The 20171-nt window shown below is 47.2% G+C and overlaps 2 protein-coding genes across 8 annotated transcripts; both read right to left on the bottom strand.

Annotated features, from left to right (window-relative positions):
• Positions 1-4: 4 nt before the first annotated feature.
• On the bottom strand, positions 5-8121 carry syt16 (synaptotagmin XVI). 7 transcript variants are annotated; one of them, XM_049739686.1, is made up of 8 exons: positions 7965-8120; positions 3505-3924; positions 2975-3205; positions 2193-2390; positions 1930-2114; positions 1202-1741; positions 978-1140; positions 5-710 (listed from the first exon to the last, which is right to left on the bottom strand). In XM_049739686.1, the coding sequence occupies exons 1-8, from the start codon at positions 7975-7977 to the stop codon at positions 595-597; spliced, it is 1866 nt and encodes a 621-aa protein (XP_049595643.1). In that variant the 5' UTR covers positions 7978-8120; the 3' UTR covers positions 5-594. The 7 variants fall into 7 exon arrangements, with proteins under 7 accessions (XP_049595643.1, XP_049595641.1, XP_049595642.1 ...); XM_049739684.2 differs by having other exon boundaries at positions 5-826; positions 7965-8118; XM_049739685.1 differs by having other exon boundaries at positions 5-1140; positions 1202-1660; positions 7965-8121.
• Positions 8122-8980: 859 nt separating this feature from the next.
• snapc1b (small nuclear RNA activating complex, polypeptide 1b) lies at positions 8981-12659 on the bottom strand. The gene is made up of 10 exons (XM_049739689.2): positions 12357-12659; positions 11269-11425; positions 10935-11075; positions 10734-10838; positions 10493-10654; positions 10364-10426; positions 10072-10134; positions 9548-9683; positions 9250-9324; positions 8981-9185 (listed from the first exon to the last, which is right to left on the bottom strand). The coding sequence occupies exons 1-10, from the start codon at positions 12491-12493 to the stop codon at positions 9157-9159; spliced, it is 1068 nt and encodes a 355-aa protein (XP_049595646.1). The 5' UTR covers positions 12494-12659; the 3' UTR covers positions 8981-9156.
• Between the last annotated feature and the right edge of the window lie 7512 nt (positions 12660-20171).

Here is a 20171-nt window from a genome sequence, read left to right as displayed (position 1 = left end):
GCAGTAAATTGATCTCTATTTTATTTTATTCATTTAAAGTCAACGAGGGATACAATGTCATGCAGATATATATATACAATTTTATAGATAAATGATACTATTTACAGTCGAAATATTTGCCTCTGGGGCAGTTGAACAGAAAACAAGAAATGCTGAATTAGGCCCCAGTCAAGTGGTTCATATGTACAACGATTGCACAAGCGCTCATTCCCAGCAACACTTGTTCGAATAAAAAGCTCCCTGCCAGTTGATGTCAAAAAGTGCTGCCCATAACACATGCAAGACAAGTTAGCGTCCTCTTGCCATTGTTTGCTTGGAAATTAGGATACTTGCAGCATTTTGGCTTCGTTTGGGCTTTCTGAAACATTCTAATCGGAATACACTCCGTGGCGAATGTGGAAAAGCTTAGCTTTTTTGGGGAAATATTCAAGAGGATTCTTGAGCAAGTGCTACTTTACTCTTGGCCCAAACCCGAGCACATTAGCACACAAAAGGCAAGGAGCTTGCGTCGGTCAGGCATCCAGAAGGACGTGCCACCTGCACACCTGCGTCCCGTGCGCCTCCTTCATGTCCCTCCAGTGAAGGCGCTCCTCCTCACCACTGCTGTTCTGGCCCAGGGCAGCCCAGCCGATCATCTCCTTGCGCTTGAGGCTGCGCCGTCCGTAGACAGATGTCATGAGAGTGACGTCCGACAGCTGGAAGAGCGCTACCTGGAAGACGAAGGTCTCCTTGAACACCGGGTTGGGCTGGGCACGCCGCACCGACGTCTTGCAGCGGGAGATCTCCCGGCCCACTGAGTTGAGCAGCGTCAACCGGGCAAATGTGTCTAACGAGAACATCGTCACAACACGGTCGCCGACAACACCCGGGAGACCACCGTGAAGAACATGACGATGAACGTGACCCAAAGCACAAAAACAACAAGACAAAGAGGTCAGAGAGCAACGCCAAGGAGGCCAAGGAGGAGGCCAACATACCCGGAGGTCTGCCGGCGGCCATGCTCCCCAAGCGGCTGCCCTTGATGATCTCCACCGACATCCTCCCAGTGGCAGCGCTGTAGGACAAGCCCATCAGGAGCTCGGCGCATTCATGCGAGGACCAGGCGCCATCACCGGCCAGGCTCAGCTCTGAGTCCACGCTCTGGCCAGAGCAAACGTCAGCAAACACGCCAGAGGGTCCCACAAATGCGGCCAGAGGCTACCTCCATGTTGCCGCGAGGCACCAGCACCAGTTGCACATCGACAGATCCCGCCGTCTGGTCCAGGCCGGCCAGGGGCAGAAGCTTCTCGCCCATCATCCGCCGCCGGAGTATTCTGCCTTCCAGGGCGTACATGCGGAAGCGGAGCGCCGACGCCGCCAACCGGGAGGTCTCAACCCGCGTCAGGGCGAAGGTCTGGCCAAAGTCCAGACCAAAGTCGGAGCCCACCCGACTGAGCGAGGTCTTGTGTCTCTGCTTCTTGGCCGGCATGAGGACGACGTGCACCTGCCAGTTGTCCGTCCCGCTCCGCCGTCGGTCGGGAAGGTCTCGTGCCGACACCACTGTGACCAGCAGCTTCTCGCTGGCTGCTCGGTACTCCAGGGAGACCAGCAGGTCGCAGCACTTAGAGACGCGTCGTGGAGGGGATGGCCAGGTGGGCGGCGGCGGGGCGGTGTCTTCGTCCTGGGCAGGCAACACAAAGGGAGCGCAGCTGACACCTGGACCGGCCCCTGGCTCTTCTTTTCTGGTTGACCGCGACAGGACCTTCAATGTTGGATGCTCAATATTAGCTTAACATTCCGTTCATCAAAGGTGACTATGTCACGAGCAGTACACACACAAACATTTCATAAACAACCTGTCGCAAGTCGCAATGATGGCTTCAGGCCTGTCCACTAATGAGCATATTCCAGAGTGATCGAGTCTGCCCGACAATGGCAAATTGTAAGTACCTGAGGCGTCCACGGGGTGGAGCCGTTGGCCGTGTCCCGGTGCCCCACCTGCACGTCCTCTGACATTAACGGTTCGCAGGCGGTTGGGCTCTCTGAGTGCTGCGGCGGTGACCGAGTTCCATCTGGCGCCACTTCCTGAAGGTTGCGTTGAGCGGTCGCCTCCGTGACGGCCGGTGGGAAATCGTCTGCAACCACATCTTTTTGACGTCATCCTGCACCCCCCCCCCCCCCCCCCACACACACACAATTTGTCAAGCACATACCTTCACAATCGGACGGGCGAGAGTTGGCATTCCGTCGCTCCGACGAGCCAGCCAAGTTGTCACGGCATCTGGCCGCTCTCGGAGGCTGCCGCTCCGAACGCAAACTGTGTGCTCGCGACACCGAGATCTCAAACTGCTTCATCACCTGGTTGTCGCTGTCTGAGGATGATTGGCTGCCATCCACACTCCAGCTCTTGACTGGTCGCACACAAAACACAAAACGATTGGTACCGTTTTGGTACCACGCCTCACGCGGATGAGAGCTTCGCCTTCCAACAAGAAGCCTTGTTGGCTACAACATGGGAAATCCGGCTAACTCGCGAACTAACAACTAGTGTCATGTTTGAGCAGGGACCGGACCAGCGTGTCTTGGCGGCGTGTTTGCTTCTGACCTGTTGTTGACTTTAACAACGGCTCATGTTGATCCGCATCAAGATCAAAACACCAACAAAGGTCTTTTTCTTCTTCTTCATTCATACATTTTTTTTTCTTTGAATATTTCGGTAGCATTTTGTCTTCTCCTTGCCAAGCAAGCATAAGCACTAGGAGTCCTCCAAGACAGAAGGTGTCCTCCAAGACAGAAGGAGTCACCGGTGGTGAATTTTTTTCGGTCAATGGGTCAATGAGGCATGACATCAAAACATGTCACGTGATTTCACATCTATTTCTATTTGAAGGGATTGATAAGAGCCATTTGGATTGGCGCCGATTGGAGTCGGCTGCAGAGTCTGCATGCGACGAAATCAGCAGATGAGAAGCCACCCGGTGTTTGTGCGTCTCACCGAGACCCGGCCGCTGGCTCCCTGACCGCCGGCGCTGCTCCTGCTCCATGCATGGAGTTCTGCCCACTTTGGAGAAGCAGAGCATCTTATTGATGAAGAGGAAGACAAGTGCCAGGGCGGCGATGAACACGCCCACCACCGACAGGAAGCCCACCGCCTCCGCCGTGACTGGTTGGAGGAGGAAGAGGGGACACACAATGACACACTGATCAGACCACACAAACAGACAACCTAGACGCGGACGCACATGGCGTATCACACACACAAACACAACAACAAATGGCCGTTAAGTGTTGGACATCAGAAGAAAATGTAAAAAATGTCAGCTCAGAAAACAGTGGCGGAAAGAGTAAGAGACATGAGAAGATTTGAATAGGGATGTAGTGAGGCCTACGGTTGCCAGGGAAAGTTGTCGCCAAGGAGACCAGTTTTGGACCGGCACGTGTACCTAACCATGTGACCGCTGAGTTCAACAACTTTGAGAGACGAAATACGTTTTGAAGGTCGCCTGATCAACAAGCTCCACCTACTTTCAAAATCTGAAGATGGCGCCGCAGTCAAGTTGAGCGCCCCTCTCATGTCGTCCTCTTCTCCTCCTCCACAATGACTTCTCTCCTTCATTTTCACACCAATTTTGACTGCCACCTTCAACAACTTTTTTTTCTCCTTCACAACTTTGTTCTCCTCACTTCTCCAATTCCTCCGAAATGGGCTCTCCTCTGTATTCTGCTCGCAACTTTTCTGACTCTTCTTCACGAACGTCTTGCCCTCTTCTCTGTCAAGTCCTTTCTTCTGTCTCACGTCTTTCTCCACTTTGTCAGTTATCTCCAGCTTCATGCGTGTGCTTCCCGTGGGGCCAAGGAGGAAGGTGTGGCCGGCAGGCGCGCGCACGTACGTCAGTTGGCGTCCGCACGTACACACACACGCGCGTGCACACGCACAGCCTGAAGCTTTGTGAGCAAACAGGAGCCAAGAAAGACTTGAAATGAGGAAGCGAGTGCAGAACAAACAACAGTGCGCCAAAAGTGCTTTCTCTCAACAGGTGTTGTGCTCGATTTGGTTCCCCCGTGAGATTTTGTTCCCCCTGTCGCGGGAGCGCGCACAGCTTGTTTGGAAAGCGAAAAACCGATGCCGTACGGCGTCGTACGGCGTCAGCACTATGTTGTTTTCAATAAAAACATGAAGAATTCATGTTTGCGTCAGTCAATTTTAATTTTTATAAAGGATTATTCTCATTTGATGTCTTTAAATTCATCCGCGTTCTGCCATTGAAGCGGGGTGCATTCAAAGACCAGTCGTAAAGACGGAACACTCACTCACTTCACCATAAAGCAACGATATAATTACGTGAGCTCTTTGCATAAACCTCGATGCAAAGAAACTCCTCCTTTTGGGTACCGTTACATGCTACAAGGAGTATATATTACAGAGGAGACTTTATTCTTAATTGTAATCATCATTCATCCATCCATTTTATTACTCAGGTATTTTCAAAGCAAATTAATATTGTTGCATTTATTAATTTGCTTTAAAATGACAGCGCAATATAATTAAAAGCTGACACTCTAGCAATGTCAAACGTGTTCATTTAAGAAAAAGCCACACACGTTTTGTGATCAAATCTTTCATAACGACAATGATTTGAGTGAATTGATTTGAATGAATAATTGAGAAGACATTTCAGTTCTGAAGGCTCCTTTTGTCCCAAGCAAAGTGAAAGGTGGTGGGATAAAAATTGTAACAGGAACGCTATATTAAATGTCAAGCCGTGAATATTTGTGCCCCCCTCCCATTTTGAGAACGGTGAGTCCTAGACTCCAAATTTGAACAGGTTCCCTCATTCCTAGCCCAAGTTACAGGGGGGGGACATATCCTCACGGGTGCCCCGTGAGGATATGTTCCCCCCCTCTTATTTTGAGAACGGTGAGTCCTAGACTCTAGCTGTTTTTTTTCTGTCTTCCTGGGGGTCTGCTCAGGTAGTGTGGCAAATTTGAACAGGTTCTCTCATTCCTAGCCCAAGTTACAAGGGGGGAACATATCCTCACGGGGGAACATATCCTCACGGGGCACCCGTGAGGATATGTTCCCCCCCTTATTTTGAGAACGGTGAGTCCTAGACTCCAGCTGTTTTTTTTCTGTCTTCCTGGGGGTCTGCTCAGGTAGTGTGGCAAATTTGAACAGGTTCCCTCATTCCTAGCCTAATTTACAGGGGGGGAACATATCCTCACGGGTGCCCCGTGAGGATATGTTACCCCCCCTTATTTTGAGAATGGTGAGTCCTAGACTCCAGCTGTTTTTTTTCTGTCTTCCTGGGGGTCTGCTCAGGTAGTGTGGCAAATTTGAACATGTTCCCTCATTCCTAGCCCAAGTTACAGGGGGGGAACATATCCTCACGGGGGAACATATCCTCACGGGTGCCCCGTGAGGATATGTCCCCCCCCCCCTTATTTTGAGAACGGTGAGTCCTAGACTCCAGCTGTTTTTTTTTCTGTCTTCCTGGGGGTCTGCTCAGGTAGTGTGGCAAATTTGAACATGTTCCCTCATTCCTAGCTCAAGTTACAGGGGGGGAACATATCCTCACGGGGGAACATATCCTCACGGGTGCCCCGTGAGGATATGTTCCCCCCCCTTATTTTGAGAACGGTGAGTCCTAGACTCCAGCTGGTTTTTTTCTGTCTTCCTGGGGGTCTGCTCAGGTAGTGTGGCAAATTTGAACAGGTTCCCTCATTCCTAGCCCAAGTTACAGGGGGGGAACATATCCTCACGGGTGCCCCGTGAGGATATGTTCCCCCCCCCCCCATTTTGAGAACGGTGAGTCCTAGACTCCAACTGTTTTTTTTCTGATGATTTGTGCAGTGATACTGTTATTAATGCACTTTATCAATGTCTTTGGCCTTATTTGGGTCAAACAACTTTGTTTCTTTATCATATAACATACATAAAAATAATGACTTTAAACTTTATTAAAAAACATTATTATCTATTTGTTTGTTTATTTATTTAACATCCAATATTGTAAAGTTATCAGTGCACAAATCATTTATTTACATTTACACCGTTTTAAATGGGGGGGGAACATATTCTCACAGGGCACCCGTGAGGATATGTTTCCCCCCCTGTAACTTGGGCTACAGACTCAAGGTCTGTCTGTATCAGTACTGTTTATTGAATTATATCTTGCAAAATTATCAATGAAGTTAAGAAGTTAAATATCTTAATATTGTTGTCGGGCCAATTAGTGGACCAACAATTTTATTAAGACATTATAACTGGCATAACTCAATTGGCATTAATTTTGTTCTTTACACATTTTATTGAAATTATTATTGAGGATATGTTCCCCCCTTGTAACTTGGGCTAGGAATGAGGGAACCTGTTCAGATTTGCCACACTACCTGAGCAGACCCCCAGGAAGACAGAAAAAAAACAGCTGGAGTCTAGGACTCACCGTTCTCAAAATGGGAGGGGGGCACAAATATTCACGGCTTGACATTTAATATAGCGTTCCTGTTACAATTTTTATCCCACCACCTTTCACTTTGCTTGGGACAAAAGGAGCCTTCAGAACTGAAATGTTTTCTCAATTATTCATTCAAATCAATTCACTCAAATCATTGTCGTTATGTAAGATTTGATCACAAAACGTGTGTGGCTTTTTCTTAAATGAACACGTTTGACATTGCTAGAGTGTCAGCTTTTAATTATATTGCGCTGTCATTTTAAAGCAAATTAATAAATGCAACAATATTAATTTGCTTTGAAAATACCTGAGTAATAAAATGGATGAATGATGATTACAATTAAGAATAAAGTCTCCTTTGTAATATATACTCCTTGTAGCATGTAACGGTACCCAAAAGGAGGAGTTTCTTTGCATCGAGGTTTATGCAAAGAGCTCACGTAATTATATCGTTGCTTTTTGGTGAAGTGAGTGAGTGTTCCGTCTTTACGACTGGTCTTTGAATGCACCCCGCTTCAATGGCAGAACGCGGATGAATTTAAAGACATCAAATGAGAATAATCCTTTATAAAAATTAAAATTGACTGACGCAAACGTGAATTCTTCATGTTTTATGTTCTGTCTTCCTGGGGGTCTGCTCAGGTAGTGTGGCAAATTTGAACACCCGTGAGGATATGTTCCCCCTCCTTATTTTGAGAACGGTGAGTCCTAGACTCAAACTGTTTTTTTTTTCTGTCTTCCTGGGGGTCTGCTCAGGTAGTGTGGCAAATTTGAACAGGTTCCCTCATTCCTAGCCCAAGTTACAGGGGGGGAACATATCCTCACGGGGCAATGAGTCCTGGACATCGACTGGCTTTTTTTCTGTCTTCCTGGGCGTCTGTTCAGGTAGTGTGTCAGTCGATGTCTAGGACTCACCGTTCTCAAAGTAATGGGGGGGAACATATCCTCACGGGGCTAGAGTGTCAGCTTTTAATTATATTGCGCTGTCATTTTAAAGCAAATTAATAAATGCAACAATATTAATTTGCTTTGAAAATACCTGAGTAATAAAATGGATGGATGAATGATGATCACAATTAAGAATAAAGTCTCATTTGTAATATATACTCCTTGTAGCATGTAACGGTACCCAAAAGGAGGAGTTTCTTTGCATCGAGGTTTATGCAAAGAGCTCACGTAATTATATCGTTGCTTTTTGGTGAAGTGAGTGAGTGTTCCGTCTGTATGACTGGTCTTTGAATGCACCCCGCTTAAATGGCAGAACGCGGATGAATTTAAAGACATCAAATGAGAATAATCCTTTATAAAAATTAAAATTGACTGACGCAAACGTGAATTCTTCATGTTTTTATTGAAAACAACATAGTGCTGACGCCGTACGACGCCGTACGGCATCGGTTTTTCGCTTTCCAAACAAGGCGTGCGCGCTCCCGCGGCATGGGGAACAAAATCTCACGGGGGAACCAAATCGAGCACAACAGGGGAACCAAATCGAGCACAACACCTGTTCGCTGCTTCGTCGCTACTTACTGTCAAAGGCCATGGCGACGGCAGCCGGGCGGGAGGGAGCGTGTCGGGTCTCTCCGGGCCAGAGTCGTCAGGCAAGGACCGACATCCGGGACTCTCCTCCGCGAGCAGCACACCCGAAAGCGCTGAACAACAGCGACGCCTTCATGAACGCTGGGAAAGTGGAACACTCTAGCCTCCTTTTCTCAAACCTAAACTACGCCGAGTTAGTTAGTAGGTTAGGGCGTTGCGACCGCTTTGGGGCGCTAATAGCACAGCAAAAAAAAAAAAAAATGTTTAATCGTGTGTGTTGAAAGAATAGTTGTCATTACTACTCCCAACCGGCTCACAGTTAGGAGGGTGCGGGTTCGATTCCACCTCCGGCCCTCCCTGTGTGGAGTTTCATGTTATTCCCGCACCCGCGTGGGTTTCCTCACACTTCCCCAAAACATACATGGTAGGCTGAGTGAGCAATCCCGTAGGTGTGAGTGCAAGTGCGTATGACTTCGTTTTTATATGCCCTGCGATTGTCTGGCATCAGGTTCAAAATGTCCCCCACCTAGTGCCTGATGACTGCTGGGATAGGCTCCAGCACGCCCGCAATCCCCGTGGGGACAAGCGGTATAGATAATGGATGGATGGACTACTACCGATGAAAAGATTTTCTGTTTCAGAAGTACTTACCAGTCAAATAAGAAGCAAACGTCCTCTTTGTAACACTGATGACATTCCATATTTTCACCCAAAATGGCCACTTCCACTTTTTTGACTTAATTGACTTCAATTTGTGAAAAGTCCAAAGGAAGAACATCTTTTCCTTGTGGCCTTGGGTCGTTCAGGGTCGCACCGCAAGTGCACTTTCTGTTGGACACTTCGGAGTTGTGCAGTGCTGCATTACCGCAGAATCTAGACTGAGACACTTGAATCAAATCTGTTCCGAGACTGAGTAGCTCACTCACATAATCAATCGGGGGCAGAAAGGAGTTGTTACATGTTCATCTTTTGGCGTGTTGGCTTTTGTCCAGTGAAATGCAGGCAAATGACTGTGCTGCTGTTTTTTTAATGCACAAGGAAAAGCAGAACAAAGCAGGCTCATTTTCTTCCAGTAGCATGGTGAAAGCGCACTGACGTGTGGTGCTTCAAAAGTGACGGCAAATCGCCCAGAACAAGGTTCGGAAAGGCGCCGAGCGGGAAGGTCTGGCGCTCACGTCCAAGTTCACTGCCCTGCGCTTTCTTCCCTTTTGGCTGAAAAGACGGAGAAAAAGCATCAGAGGCCGTGCCGGCGACCAAGATCGCGTGTGGCCCATACCTTGAGGGCCAGCGCTGTCCAGGGTGGTCAGACGTTGGATGCGAGTGGACGTGGCGGCGTCTTTGCTCATGCGGCCTGGCGGGCGACGAAATAAATGCAGTCGAAAGGATTCTGAGTTGTACTTTTGCTGCAAAACAAGTTCTACAAACAAAAGGCACTCCCGCTGGACTCAATAGTTGATGAGATACGGTGGAAGCGAGGCTTCAGAAAGCTCTTTCCTTCTGCTCCATGTTACATTTGAATCATCTTGAAGAAGGATGGGGACAATTTGCTGGCTTTTGACGGCCTTACAACTTACCCACGATGCAAACATTCTTCTTGGTTCTCGCTCTGAGGGAGGTTTTGCCACGCCTGCAGCGTACTTTTGGGGAGGCGGGGCCCGACTGTTCGCCAGTGTCCACGTCCACCCGGCGATGTCGGCGAGACTTGCATACCTGCGCGTGCAAAGACAACAAGAGCAATTATTCCCCTGAGCAATCTTGCAAGACAGCCACAAAAGCAGCAGAAGGGGCGCCGTTGCTTAATTAGGACCGGGGCCAGGCCCATATGGGGTTTCCGAGATTTCCCTTTTGCTCAAGTTCCATACATTTGAATGGAAACATTTTCAAGTCAGTGACGACATCAGGGACTTTGAATATTTTAGGATTTGGCACGTATGACGCCACCAACCGCATTTGCGTGTCGATCATTGCAGAGGGTGCCGAGGGCGTTTGCGGTCGCTTTTGCGACAAATTCCAAAGATGACTAATTACGGTGACGTGGCAAAGGGATCACACGGTTGTCGACTTGGGACCGGATGATGATGTAACGAAGATGACAAACCTCAGCGGCTTGACCGTACGCTTTGGACTTGATGAATGACAGCAGCTGAGCTCTTCTGGAACTCTGAATACAAGCACCACACACACACATACAAGTCAAGACAAGCGGTCAACAGTAACAGAATTGGTCGCTTCTAAAAGCTCAGCCGTCAATGTTAAGTGCCAAAAAATCAGGTTGTATTGTACGTAAGAGGCATTTGGAGTCTTTGAGCACGTTTACAATGGGATTCATTTAACAAAAGAGTGAGAGGTGAAGCCCTATATCGCCAAGACCCACCAACGGCGAGACACACCTCCGCCTGCGACGACGTGGTCTCGCCACTGCCGCCGGCGCCCCTGTCCTCGGCGCTCTCCTCCTGACAAAGTACAGGCGAGGGTTAGGCCACTTGCGGTCCTCTGCAAAAGCGTGGTGGTAGGACAACCTGCCGCATCTCCTGCTGCCAGCTGTGGAAAGCAACGACATATCCTCGGAGCAGAGCCGACAGGTTTTTCCGGTGTAGGTCAACGCCCAGGCGTTCCAGCTGTGCTTGCGAGTAGACGGACAACTTGAGCTCGCCGTACACGCGGTGGACGTCGGACAGCTCCTGAGAGCAGCACAGCGGCGCCGTCACGGCAAAGGGCCCCGCCTGCAGTGGCTGCCCGCTGCAAAAGAGCGCCACTCACCTCCAGCGCGTCTCGGTCGATGAGCTCCTGAGGGCCGCACGCCCCGGCCACAAAGTTGCGGGGCTGCTGAGGACCGGTGGTCTCCTTGCTCCTCTTGAAGGTCAGCTGGCAGCAGAGCAAAGCACAACTTAGCTCCTTGCGGTGTCAAAATGGTTGTAATTGTACGTTAGGTTGTACGTTGCAATCCCACAAAAGACTCACCAATGTGGGCATGGCAGTGAAGTGGAAGGCTTTGTGGAAGAGCAGCTGATGCAGGACAAAGACGGCGTCCAGATGCTGAGCTCCTAACGCCTCCTTCTGGAAGGTCACCACGTCCTCCCAGTCCTTCAGCGCCAGGCGGATCTGCACACGCACACACAAAACGGTCAACAAAACAAAGCAAAACTAACAACCTTGGCAATTGAAATCACCTTGATGAGAGATGGGACCAAAAGGCAAAACTAGCGTCCGACCTTTTGCCGGCCTGTTGTTAGCGCAAGCAGCAGCAGCAGCAGCAGCAGCACACGAGCGGGCTCACGCGCTGCCCAATCCTCACCCTGATGGGCGGCGAGGTGCGCTGGCACTGGTAGAGGCTGTAGAGAAGGTAAAGTCCTCCCGTTCGGATCTGGAAGCTGAAGGGGGGCAGGAAGTAGATGGCGGCCGCGTTCAACGCCAGACGACTGAACGCTCGCTTCTCGCGACCTGCGGTGCCGCTGAAAGGTCACACACAACTGCGTCAAACACTCCGCAGGCCTTCCATTAAAGAAACGCAGTCGCCATTAGACGGCGCATCACGTCAATTCAAAATGTGTCTCTTCATGTCATCAGGGATGACGACTACCGATAGCAGGTTCAGGTATCGAGCCGATATGAGCCTTACTTGACGTAAATACAGCAATACATTGGTCAATCAAGCAATCTGACATTGATAAGTCCTCCTTGGCAGCAGTTGGCAGCTATTCTGCGGGAGTTTAACACTTCGCTGAATCCTCATCTGCGTCATCTGAGTCTTTGTTCAAGTTTTCAATTCATTGATCCACTCAAAAATTATAGGGTGTCAAAGCAGTACAGAAAATGGATTCGACCATTTATGTGACCAATTTACCAGATGAAAATGGATTCAACAAATGTTACGTTGGGTCAACTTCTTGCTAGTTGAAGTCTGGCTAGCTGCTGGCAGGCAGCAAACGAGATCACGTTTGAGTAGTATCATTATTTCAAATACATTGGTTTCCCCACTACGAAAACAAAACTGTAATATAAAAACAAAAAGAAACTATAACATTCATTAGCTCCTATGTGACAAGTTGACATTTCTTGTCCCGTAATGTTTGGCAATGGGCAAATAAATGTTTGAAACGAATCTTGCATCGTGTTGTATGGAACTCGATTTCAGAATTACAAATGTTCGCCTTTTCTTCCTGAAGACGATTACAACAAACTCGTTTTTATTTTATTTTGGTCATTGTTGCACCAAGAGAAAGTGCATGGAAATCACCCGGGCTGGACTATTGAAGTAGATTTTCAAGCTTTCGTTATTTGAACGCATTTCCAACCAAAGATAAAAAAGTCATTTTCAGCCATTCTCTCGAGGTCAGACGCAGGAATGAATACACGTTTGTGTGCGTTTAAGAGTGAACTTACAAAAATATGTGTCCAAACTTCATTTCTCTCCAGGTTTTGCAGAAAATCTCAAAGCGGACAGAGTCCGTTTGTTGGAACCGCGCAAGCAGCTCCTCGCAATCCGAGCGAACTTGTTGGTTCCACGCCGAATTCATCATCAAACTACAATTATTAAAACTCGCTAATGGCGACTATACATTTTAAAAAGAGTTGTCTTTTCATTTTCGTATTTAAAGACAGCGCGTTACTTTGCGATTTACAGTAACGTTGGCTAAACGACACATACGTGCGCCGGGGTCCCTTGTCTATGACGTCATTGTCAGGATGCACAGAAACCTTTTTTTTTTCAATGCTTTATTGAACAAATATGACAATTAACATTTTTCATACGTTTAAACCAAACCAGGGATGTCCAAACTTTTTGCAAGGAGGGCCAGATTTGATCAAGTGAAGGGGCCCAGGGGCCAATAGTTTGTTCGGAAATTTAACTACAAAGATTTCATGCAAATACACACTGTTATAAAACAAATTTCATTGTCCCAATTGTCTTTATTTTTTTTTAAATCAGGGGTCCCCAAACTCCGGTCCGCGGACCGATACCGGGCCGTGGGTCACTTGGTACCGCCAAGCCGCACAGAAAGAATTCTTTTTTTTTTTTTTTTTTTATCGATGATCAATTAATTCAGGTCAAGACGCTTGTCCCGGTCACGTGACATGTTTCCCGAGTCGAGCCCGCAAAGCTAGCAAAAATAAGTAAGAATTTATATTGAAAAATATTTTTTTAAATGGTGATTCTCTCCCAATAACATCCGTCGGTGCATCTGTGTCTCTTGACACAGGTTAATTCAGGTCAAGAAGCTCGTCCCCCCAGTCGAGCCCTCGAAGCTAGCAAAAATGAGCAAGAAACAGACATGTTTGGAAAGCTTCTGTTGGGTCTGCAGCTTTGTAGTCCATTTCCTTCAGACACAACACGACACGATGGTGGCATTTGGCATTCACTTCTTTATTGTTCCTCGCACACTTTCATTTGTTTTCACCTGCGTTTCTTGGCGCGCTTCATTATATTTACTTCCTACTTCCCGTTGCTGCAAACAAGGTAAAAGCCAACGTAAAGTGTCCGCAGTACATAAAAGAGAAAACGTCAAGTCATTGCAGTAAACACAAAGGCATAAGACAACAAATAACACAATACTTACTTACATAGGCCCACCGCTCTCCATGGAGCATAGGCCACCGACGACTCTTCTCCATTTAACACGGTTTTGGGCAGTCCTCGGGCGGGCTCGTGACTAGGACGAGCGTCTTGACCTGAATTAATTGATCGTTGATAAAAAAAAAAAAAATATATATATATATATATATATATATATATATATTGTTGGATTTTGTCCACAATTTAGGGAGTGCGTTATCTGCGCCTCACGGCAAAAGCCTTTGCCAATCACCTGTTATCCAATTTACTCACTGCGTGCTCGTTTGATTTCTTCAGATTTAGGAAAATGCAAAGACACTGAAGCAGAAATTAGACTTAGACAGATTGGTTGAGTTCAATCACAATTCTTGTTCAAAAAGCTCTGTTTTCAGGAAAGTACAATACAGCGCTGGGCCCTTCAAGAGCGGAAAGTCTCCATTCAGAAAAGGCAAAGTCCAAGGTTGTTAGATCAGTTTTATATTCAGTAGCACATTGTGGGCTGGGATTGATGGGCGATGAGTCTTCGGGGTGGGGCAAGTTCGAAGGAGAGTCTGCTTCCATGGGAGTGGTGCTGGTTATGGGCGACTCGGTGTGTTGGTGGGGGGCTGTTGGTGTGTGTGTGTGTGTGTGTGTGTGTTTGGAGGGGGCTGTTGTCTTCCATCCCGTCTCTCGGCCTTGGCGATCATCTTTGGCCGAGTTCTCGGGTGGCTCCTTCTGGCACCCACTGGTTTTATCTCCACGTGACCTTCCTGTGAACATTCTTCTCCAATCTTGGACATACACTGTCGTACCGCATTCAACCGTATCTTTTCTTTGTTAGACAAACTATTTCCCTCTGTGCAGAGCGTTCAGTAGTAATCAAAAACTGGCGTCTAGCATTAGTCAAAACATAAGATACAATCAAGTACTGAACGGTCAAGACGACTCTGGCCGTGTCCATGATTCAGAGAAAAAACATCAGGCATGCATTCCACAGTTCCTTAAGGGTCATTAAGCTATTTAGGCAATATATCAAAAGTCATTTGTTATTTCAAAGTCCTCAGAAATATATATATCAGATCATAAAGTTATAAAAACCTTTCTCATCACCACTTATCAAAAATGTCTAGTTATGTCTTCTTTATTGATTTGGTGTGTACGTATAATTATATGCTTCAAATGTTTCTTTTATTTATTTAGTATGTGAATATACTTGTCTGCTTATGTACTTTATTCAATGAGGTTTGAGCATATCTGTTTTTGTAACGAGGCAGGACTTTTTGTATTTCGACCTCATTCCTTCACTATATATATATATATATATACACGGCTGACTAGCTCAACCAGTAAGTCACATGACTTACAAACGGGAGACCCGGGTTCGATTCCCGGCAGGGGCACAATATGAGCAATGAGCGATTACCTTACCAACAGTCAGTGTGGGTCCTTAGGCAAGACCCTTAACGATACCGCCTACCTCAGAGATAATGAGTACAAGAAACGAAAGACATGCCGGCTCAGACGTCGCCCGGACAAACAAGGTCTGCGTCAGGTGCTGGGGAACCAGAGCACCCTGATGAAAAATGGGCTACTGGAACAAGACACAAATGGGCGAGTTGCGAGAATAAGGATCTGTTGGAATGCTACTACTCCAGCAACCCGAGCGAGAGGGGTAACATGCAGAGAATGCAGGAACAATGACAACTTCGATACCCACAGTCAACACTCTCGGCCAAGCAACTAGTAGCTCAATGTTCCAATATTCTATCACAGCTCGAGATTGATGAGATACATCACAAATGCCATAGCGAAGGTCAACCAGAGCACCAGGTCAGAGACGAGTTAAATCCATGTACAAGTCCAGGGGTTGGGTACGAAACCCAAATAAGCACAATCAAGCTGCAACTGACCTGAAGAACAAGATCACGGTGAGAATGAATGCTCGGGAACCTAGATGCACACTGCAGAGGCTAAGTGAAGTACCCTCAGTAAGTCTCCTATAAGATGTGAATGCAGCACTGACAACAATTCCTACGGCTACCATCACTGAAACTAATGAGCTGATATACACCTCAGCAGCAGTGATCCTAGAAATGCTTGGCTACAAGAAGAATGACCATATGCGACCACAACAGTGCCCACCATGGAAGAGAAGGGTGGAGGCCAAAATCAAGATAGCACGGAGAGAAGTGAGCCAAATAACAGAGGCCCAGAAAGGTGCAATGAAAAAGCAAGTTCCCAAGAAATACAGCCAGATGCCCATACCTGAAGCACTCGAAACTGCCAAACAAAGACTCCAAGCCTTGGCCAGCCGCCTAAAGAGGTACACAAGAGAGAATGAAGCCAGACGAATAAACAGATTGTTCACAACACAACCAGCGAAAGTGTACGCTCAGTGGCAGGGGAATAATAGCAGAGCAGACCCACCAAGGCTGGAAACTGAACAGTACTGGAAGGATATATGGGAGCGGGAGGCATCACATAAGAAGGATGCACAGTGGCTGGTGGCTCTGAGAAAGGACCACAGCAAGCTCCCTGAACAGAACCCAGTAACCATTTTTCAGGAATGAAAAACTGGACAGCACCAGGCCCTGACATGATCCACAGCTACTGGCTCAAGAAACTTACAACTCTCCATGAGCGCCTGGCAGCACAAATTAACCAGCTGCTAAGGGATGGGACTCACCCTGAATGGCTAACCCAAGGGCGTACGATCCTGATCCAGAAGGATCCTTCAAAGGGTACAGTCCCATCCAACTACCGGCCAATCACCTGCCTCTCCACAACATGGAAGCTGATGTCGGGCATAATATCAGATAAGATCAGCGGGCACATGGATCAATACGTGAGCACTGCTCAGAAAGGGATTGGTAAAAATACCAGAGGAGCAAAACATCAACTCCTGGTGGATAGAACAGTCACCCAAGACTGCAGAACCAGACGTACCAACCTGAGCACTGCCTGGATTGATTACAAGAAAGCATATGACTCAATCCCACATACTTGGATCACTGAATGCTTGAGGCTGTACAACATCAATGGGACTCTGAGAACCTTCATCGCCAACTCGATGAAACAGGGGAAAACCACACTTGAAGCCAATGGCAAGCCACGTGACCATCAAATGTGGTATATACCAAGGAGACGCTCTGTCCCCAATGCTGTTCTGTATAGGACTGAACCCCCTCAGCCAAATAATCAACAAGACGGGCTATGGATACCAACTCAGGAATGGGGCCACCATCAGCCACCTCCTCTACATGGATGACATAAAGCTGTACGCTAAGAACGAGCGGGACATTGACTCCCTGATCCACACTACCAGGATCTACAGCTCTGACATCGGAATGTCATTCGGACTTGAGAAATGTGGCCGCATGGTACCTAAAAGAGGAAAGGTAATCCACACAGAGGGGGTCTCACTCCCAGAAGGAACAATAGCAGACATTGAGGACAGCTACAAATACCTTGGAATTCCACAGGCAAATGGCAACCTTGACGAGGAAACAAGGAAAGCAGCCACAGCCAAATACCTCCATCGAGTAAGGCAAGTCCTAAGAAGTCAGCTCAACGGCAAGAACAAGTCCCTAGCCATTAACAGCTACGCCCTACCAGTAATCAGATACCCTGCAGGAATAATACGGTGGCCAAAGGAAGATATACAGACCACAGATATCAAGACACGGAAGCTCCTAACCATGCATGGAGGGTTCCATCCCAAGTCCAGCACCCTGAGACTGTACACTAGCCGTAAAGAAGGAGGCCGAGGACTAGCGAGCGTGAGAGCCACTATCCAAGATGAAACATCCAAGATCCATAAGTACATCAGGGATAAGGCCCCAACGGATCACGTGTTCAGTGAATGTCTCAGACAATGGGCATCAAAGGAAGATGAGGTGCTGGAGGGACCATCATGGGAGGACAAGCCCCTACATGGGATGTACCACCGAAACATAGCTGAAGTGGCTGATATCCAGAAATCCTACCAATGGCTAGAAAGAGCTGGTCTGAAGGACAGCACAGAGGCACTGATCCTGGCTGCACAAGAACAGGCCTTGAGCACCAGAGCAATAGAGGCCCAAATCTACCACACCAGACAAGACCCCAGGTGTAGATTGTGCAAAGAAGGTCCTGAGACAATCCAGCACATAACTGCAGGGTGTAAGATGCTGTCAGGTAAAGCATACATGGAGCGCCATAACCAAGTAGCTAGAATAGTGTACAGGAACATCTGTGCAGAGTATGGACTGGAAGTCCCAAGATATAAGTGGGAAACACCTCCAAAGGTGGTAGAGAATGACCAAGCCAAGATCCTCTGGGACTTCCAGATCCAGACAGACAGAATGGTAATGGCGAACCAACTGGACATTGTGGTGGTGGACAAAGAGCAGAGGAAAGCCGTTGTGGTTGACATAGCCATCCCAAATGATGGTAACATTAGGAAAAAGGAACATGAGAAACTTGAGAAATATCAAGGGCTCAGAGAAGAGCTGGAGAAGGCCTGGAGAGTGAAGACTTCAGTGGTACCTGTGGTCATTGGAGCACTAGGGGCAGTAACCCCCAAACTGGAGGAGTGGCTGAAACAGATCCCAGGAAAAACATCTGACATCTCAGTCCAGAAAAGTGCAGTACTAGGAACAGCAAAGATACTGCGTAGAACCCTCAAGCTCCCAGGCCTCTGGTAGAGGACCCGAGCTTGAAGGGAAAAAGAGACCACCCACGGGGGGTGAGGAAAAAGTTTTGTAGTTTATATATATAATTTAGGGAGCGCGTTATCTGCGCCTCACGGCAAAAGCCATTGCCAATCACCTGTTATCCAATTTACTCACTCAATTTGCTCGTTTGATTTCTTCAGATTTAGGAAAATGCTAAGACACTGAAGCACAAATTAGACTTACACAGGTTGGTTGAGTTCAATCACAATTCTTGTTCAAAAAGCTGTTTTCAGGAAAGTACAATACAGCGCTGGGCCCTTCAAGAGCGGAAAGTCTCCATTCAGAAAAGGCAACGTTCAAGGTTCTTTGGTTAGCTTATATCAGCTGCACATGCCAGTGTGGGCCGAGTTTGATGGGTGACGAGTCTTCGGGGTGGGGCAAGTTCGAAGGAGAGTCTGCTTCCATGGGAGTGGTGCTGGTTATGGGCGATTCGGTGTGTAGGTGGGGGCTGTTGGTGTGTGTGGGTGCTGTTGTCTTCCATCCCGTCTTTCGGCCTTGGCGATCATCTTTGGCCGAGTTCTCGGGTGGGGGCTGTTGTCTTCCCTCCCGTCTTTCGGCCTTGGCGATCATCTTTGGCCGAGTCTTTGGGTGGCTCCTTCTGGCACCTGCTGGTTTTATCTCCACGTGATCTTCCTGTGAACATTCTTCTCCAATCTTGGACATACACTGTCGTACCTCATTCTTTCAATTTTGTCATCTTGTACGAAATTATGTTAGCTTTTGGCTGTGACATCATTAATCTATTGCTGTTACCTGACTATGTAAAGATTGTGCTTTTGATACTTCATGTCTTTACTTACGTCATTATATTCTTAGTTTAATCATGTTTCCAACCGTATCTTTTCTTTGTTAGGCCAAAATATTTCCCTCTGTGCAGAGCGTTCAGTAGTAATCAAAAACTGGCGTCTAGCATTAGTCAAAACATAAGATACAATCAAGTACTGAACGGTCAAGACGACTCTGGCCGTGTCCATGATTTAGAGAAAAAACATCAGGCATGCATTACACAGTTCCTTAAGGGTCATTAAAGCTATTTAGGCAATATATCAAAAGTCATTTTATTTCAAAGTGCTCAGAAATATAGATCAGAACATAAAGTTATAAAAACCTTTCTCATTACCATCCATCCATCCATTTTCTGAACCGCTTAGTCCCCACGGGGGTCGCGGGCGTGCTGGAGCCTATCCCAAGCGTCAACGGGCAGTCGGCGGGGGACACCCTGAACCGGTTGCCAGCCAATCGCAGGACACACAGAGACAAACAACCATCCGCACTCGCACTCACACCTAGGGACAATTTGGAGTGCTCAATCGGCCTACCAAGCATGTTTTTGGGATGTGGGAGGAAACCGGAGTGCCCGGAGAAAACCCACGCAGGCCCGGGGAGAATATTCAAACTCCACACAGGGAGGGCCAGAGGTGGAATCGAACCCGCACCCTCCTAACTGTGAGGCGGACGTGCTACCCAGTGCGCCACCCACCAAGCCGCCATTCTCATTACCATTTATCAAAAATGTCTAGTTATGTCTTGATTTGGTGTGTAGGAATAATTATATGCTTAAAATGTTTCTTTTATTTATTTAATATGTTAATATACTTGTCTGCTTATGTACTTTATTCAATGAGGTTTGAGCATATCTGTTTTTGTAGCTAGGCAGGACTTTTTGTATTTCGACATCATTCCTTCAATATATATATATAACCCACGCGGGCCCGCAAACTCCACACAGGGAGGGCTGGAGGTGGAATCGAACCCGCACCCTCCTAACTGTGAGGCGGACGTGCTACCCAGTGCGCCACCAAGCCGCCATATATATATATATATATATATATATATATATATATATATATATATATATATATATATATATATATATATATATATATATATATATATATATATATATATATATATATATATATATATATATATATATATATATATATATAT

Source organism: Syngnathus scovelli, chromosome 14 (assembly GCF_024217435.2).
Source record: "Syngnathus scovelli strain Florida chromosome 14, RoL_Ssco_1.2, whole genome shotgun sequence".
Lineage (NCBI taxonomy): Eukaryota > Metazoa > Chordata > Actinopteri > Syngnathiformes > Syngnathidae > Syngnathus > Syngnathus scovelli.
The sequence above is the reverse complement of the archived record's forward strand: the minus strand, read 5'-3'. Positions and strand labels throughout refer to the sequence as shown.

Excerpts from the sequence above, each read along its gene's own strand:
- syt16 (XM_049739682.2), bottom strand. Across the intron at positions 2,391-2,974 it reads GAGCCAGCGGCCGGGTCTCG|TCAAGAGCTGGAGTGTGGAT; the intron begins GTGAGACGCACA and ends GTGTGCGACCAG. Across the intron at positions 1,141-1,201 it reads TGCCTCGCGGCAACATGGAG|AGCGTGGACTCAGAGCTGAG; the intron begins GTAGCCTCTGGC and ends TGCTCTGGCCAG.
- snapc1b (XM_049739689.2), bottom strand. The coding sequence starts at position 12,493 with ATGATGAATTCGGCGTGGAACCAACAAGTTCGCTCGGATTGCGAGGAG. Across the intron at positions 10,839-10,934 it reads TCACTGCCATGCCCACATTG|CTGACCTTCAAGAGGAGCAA; the intron begins GTGAGTCTTTTG and ends CTCTGCTGCCAG. Across the intron at positions 9,325-9,547 it reads GAAGAATGTTTGCATCGTGG|GCCGCATGAGCAAAGACGCC; the intron begins GTAAGTTGTAAG and ends GTCGCCCGCCAG.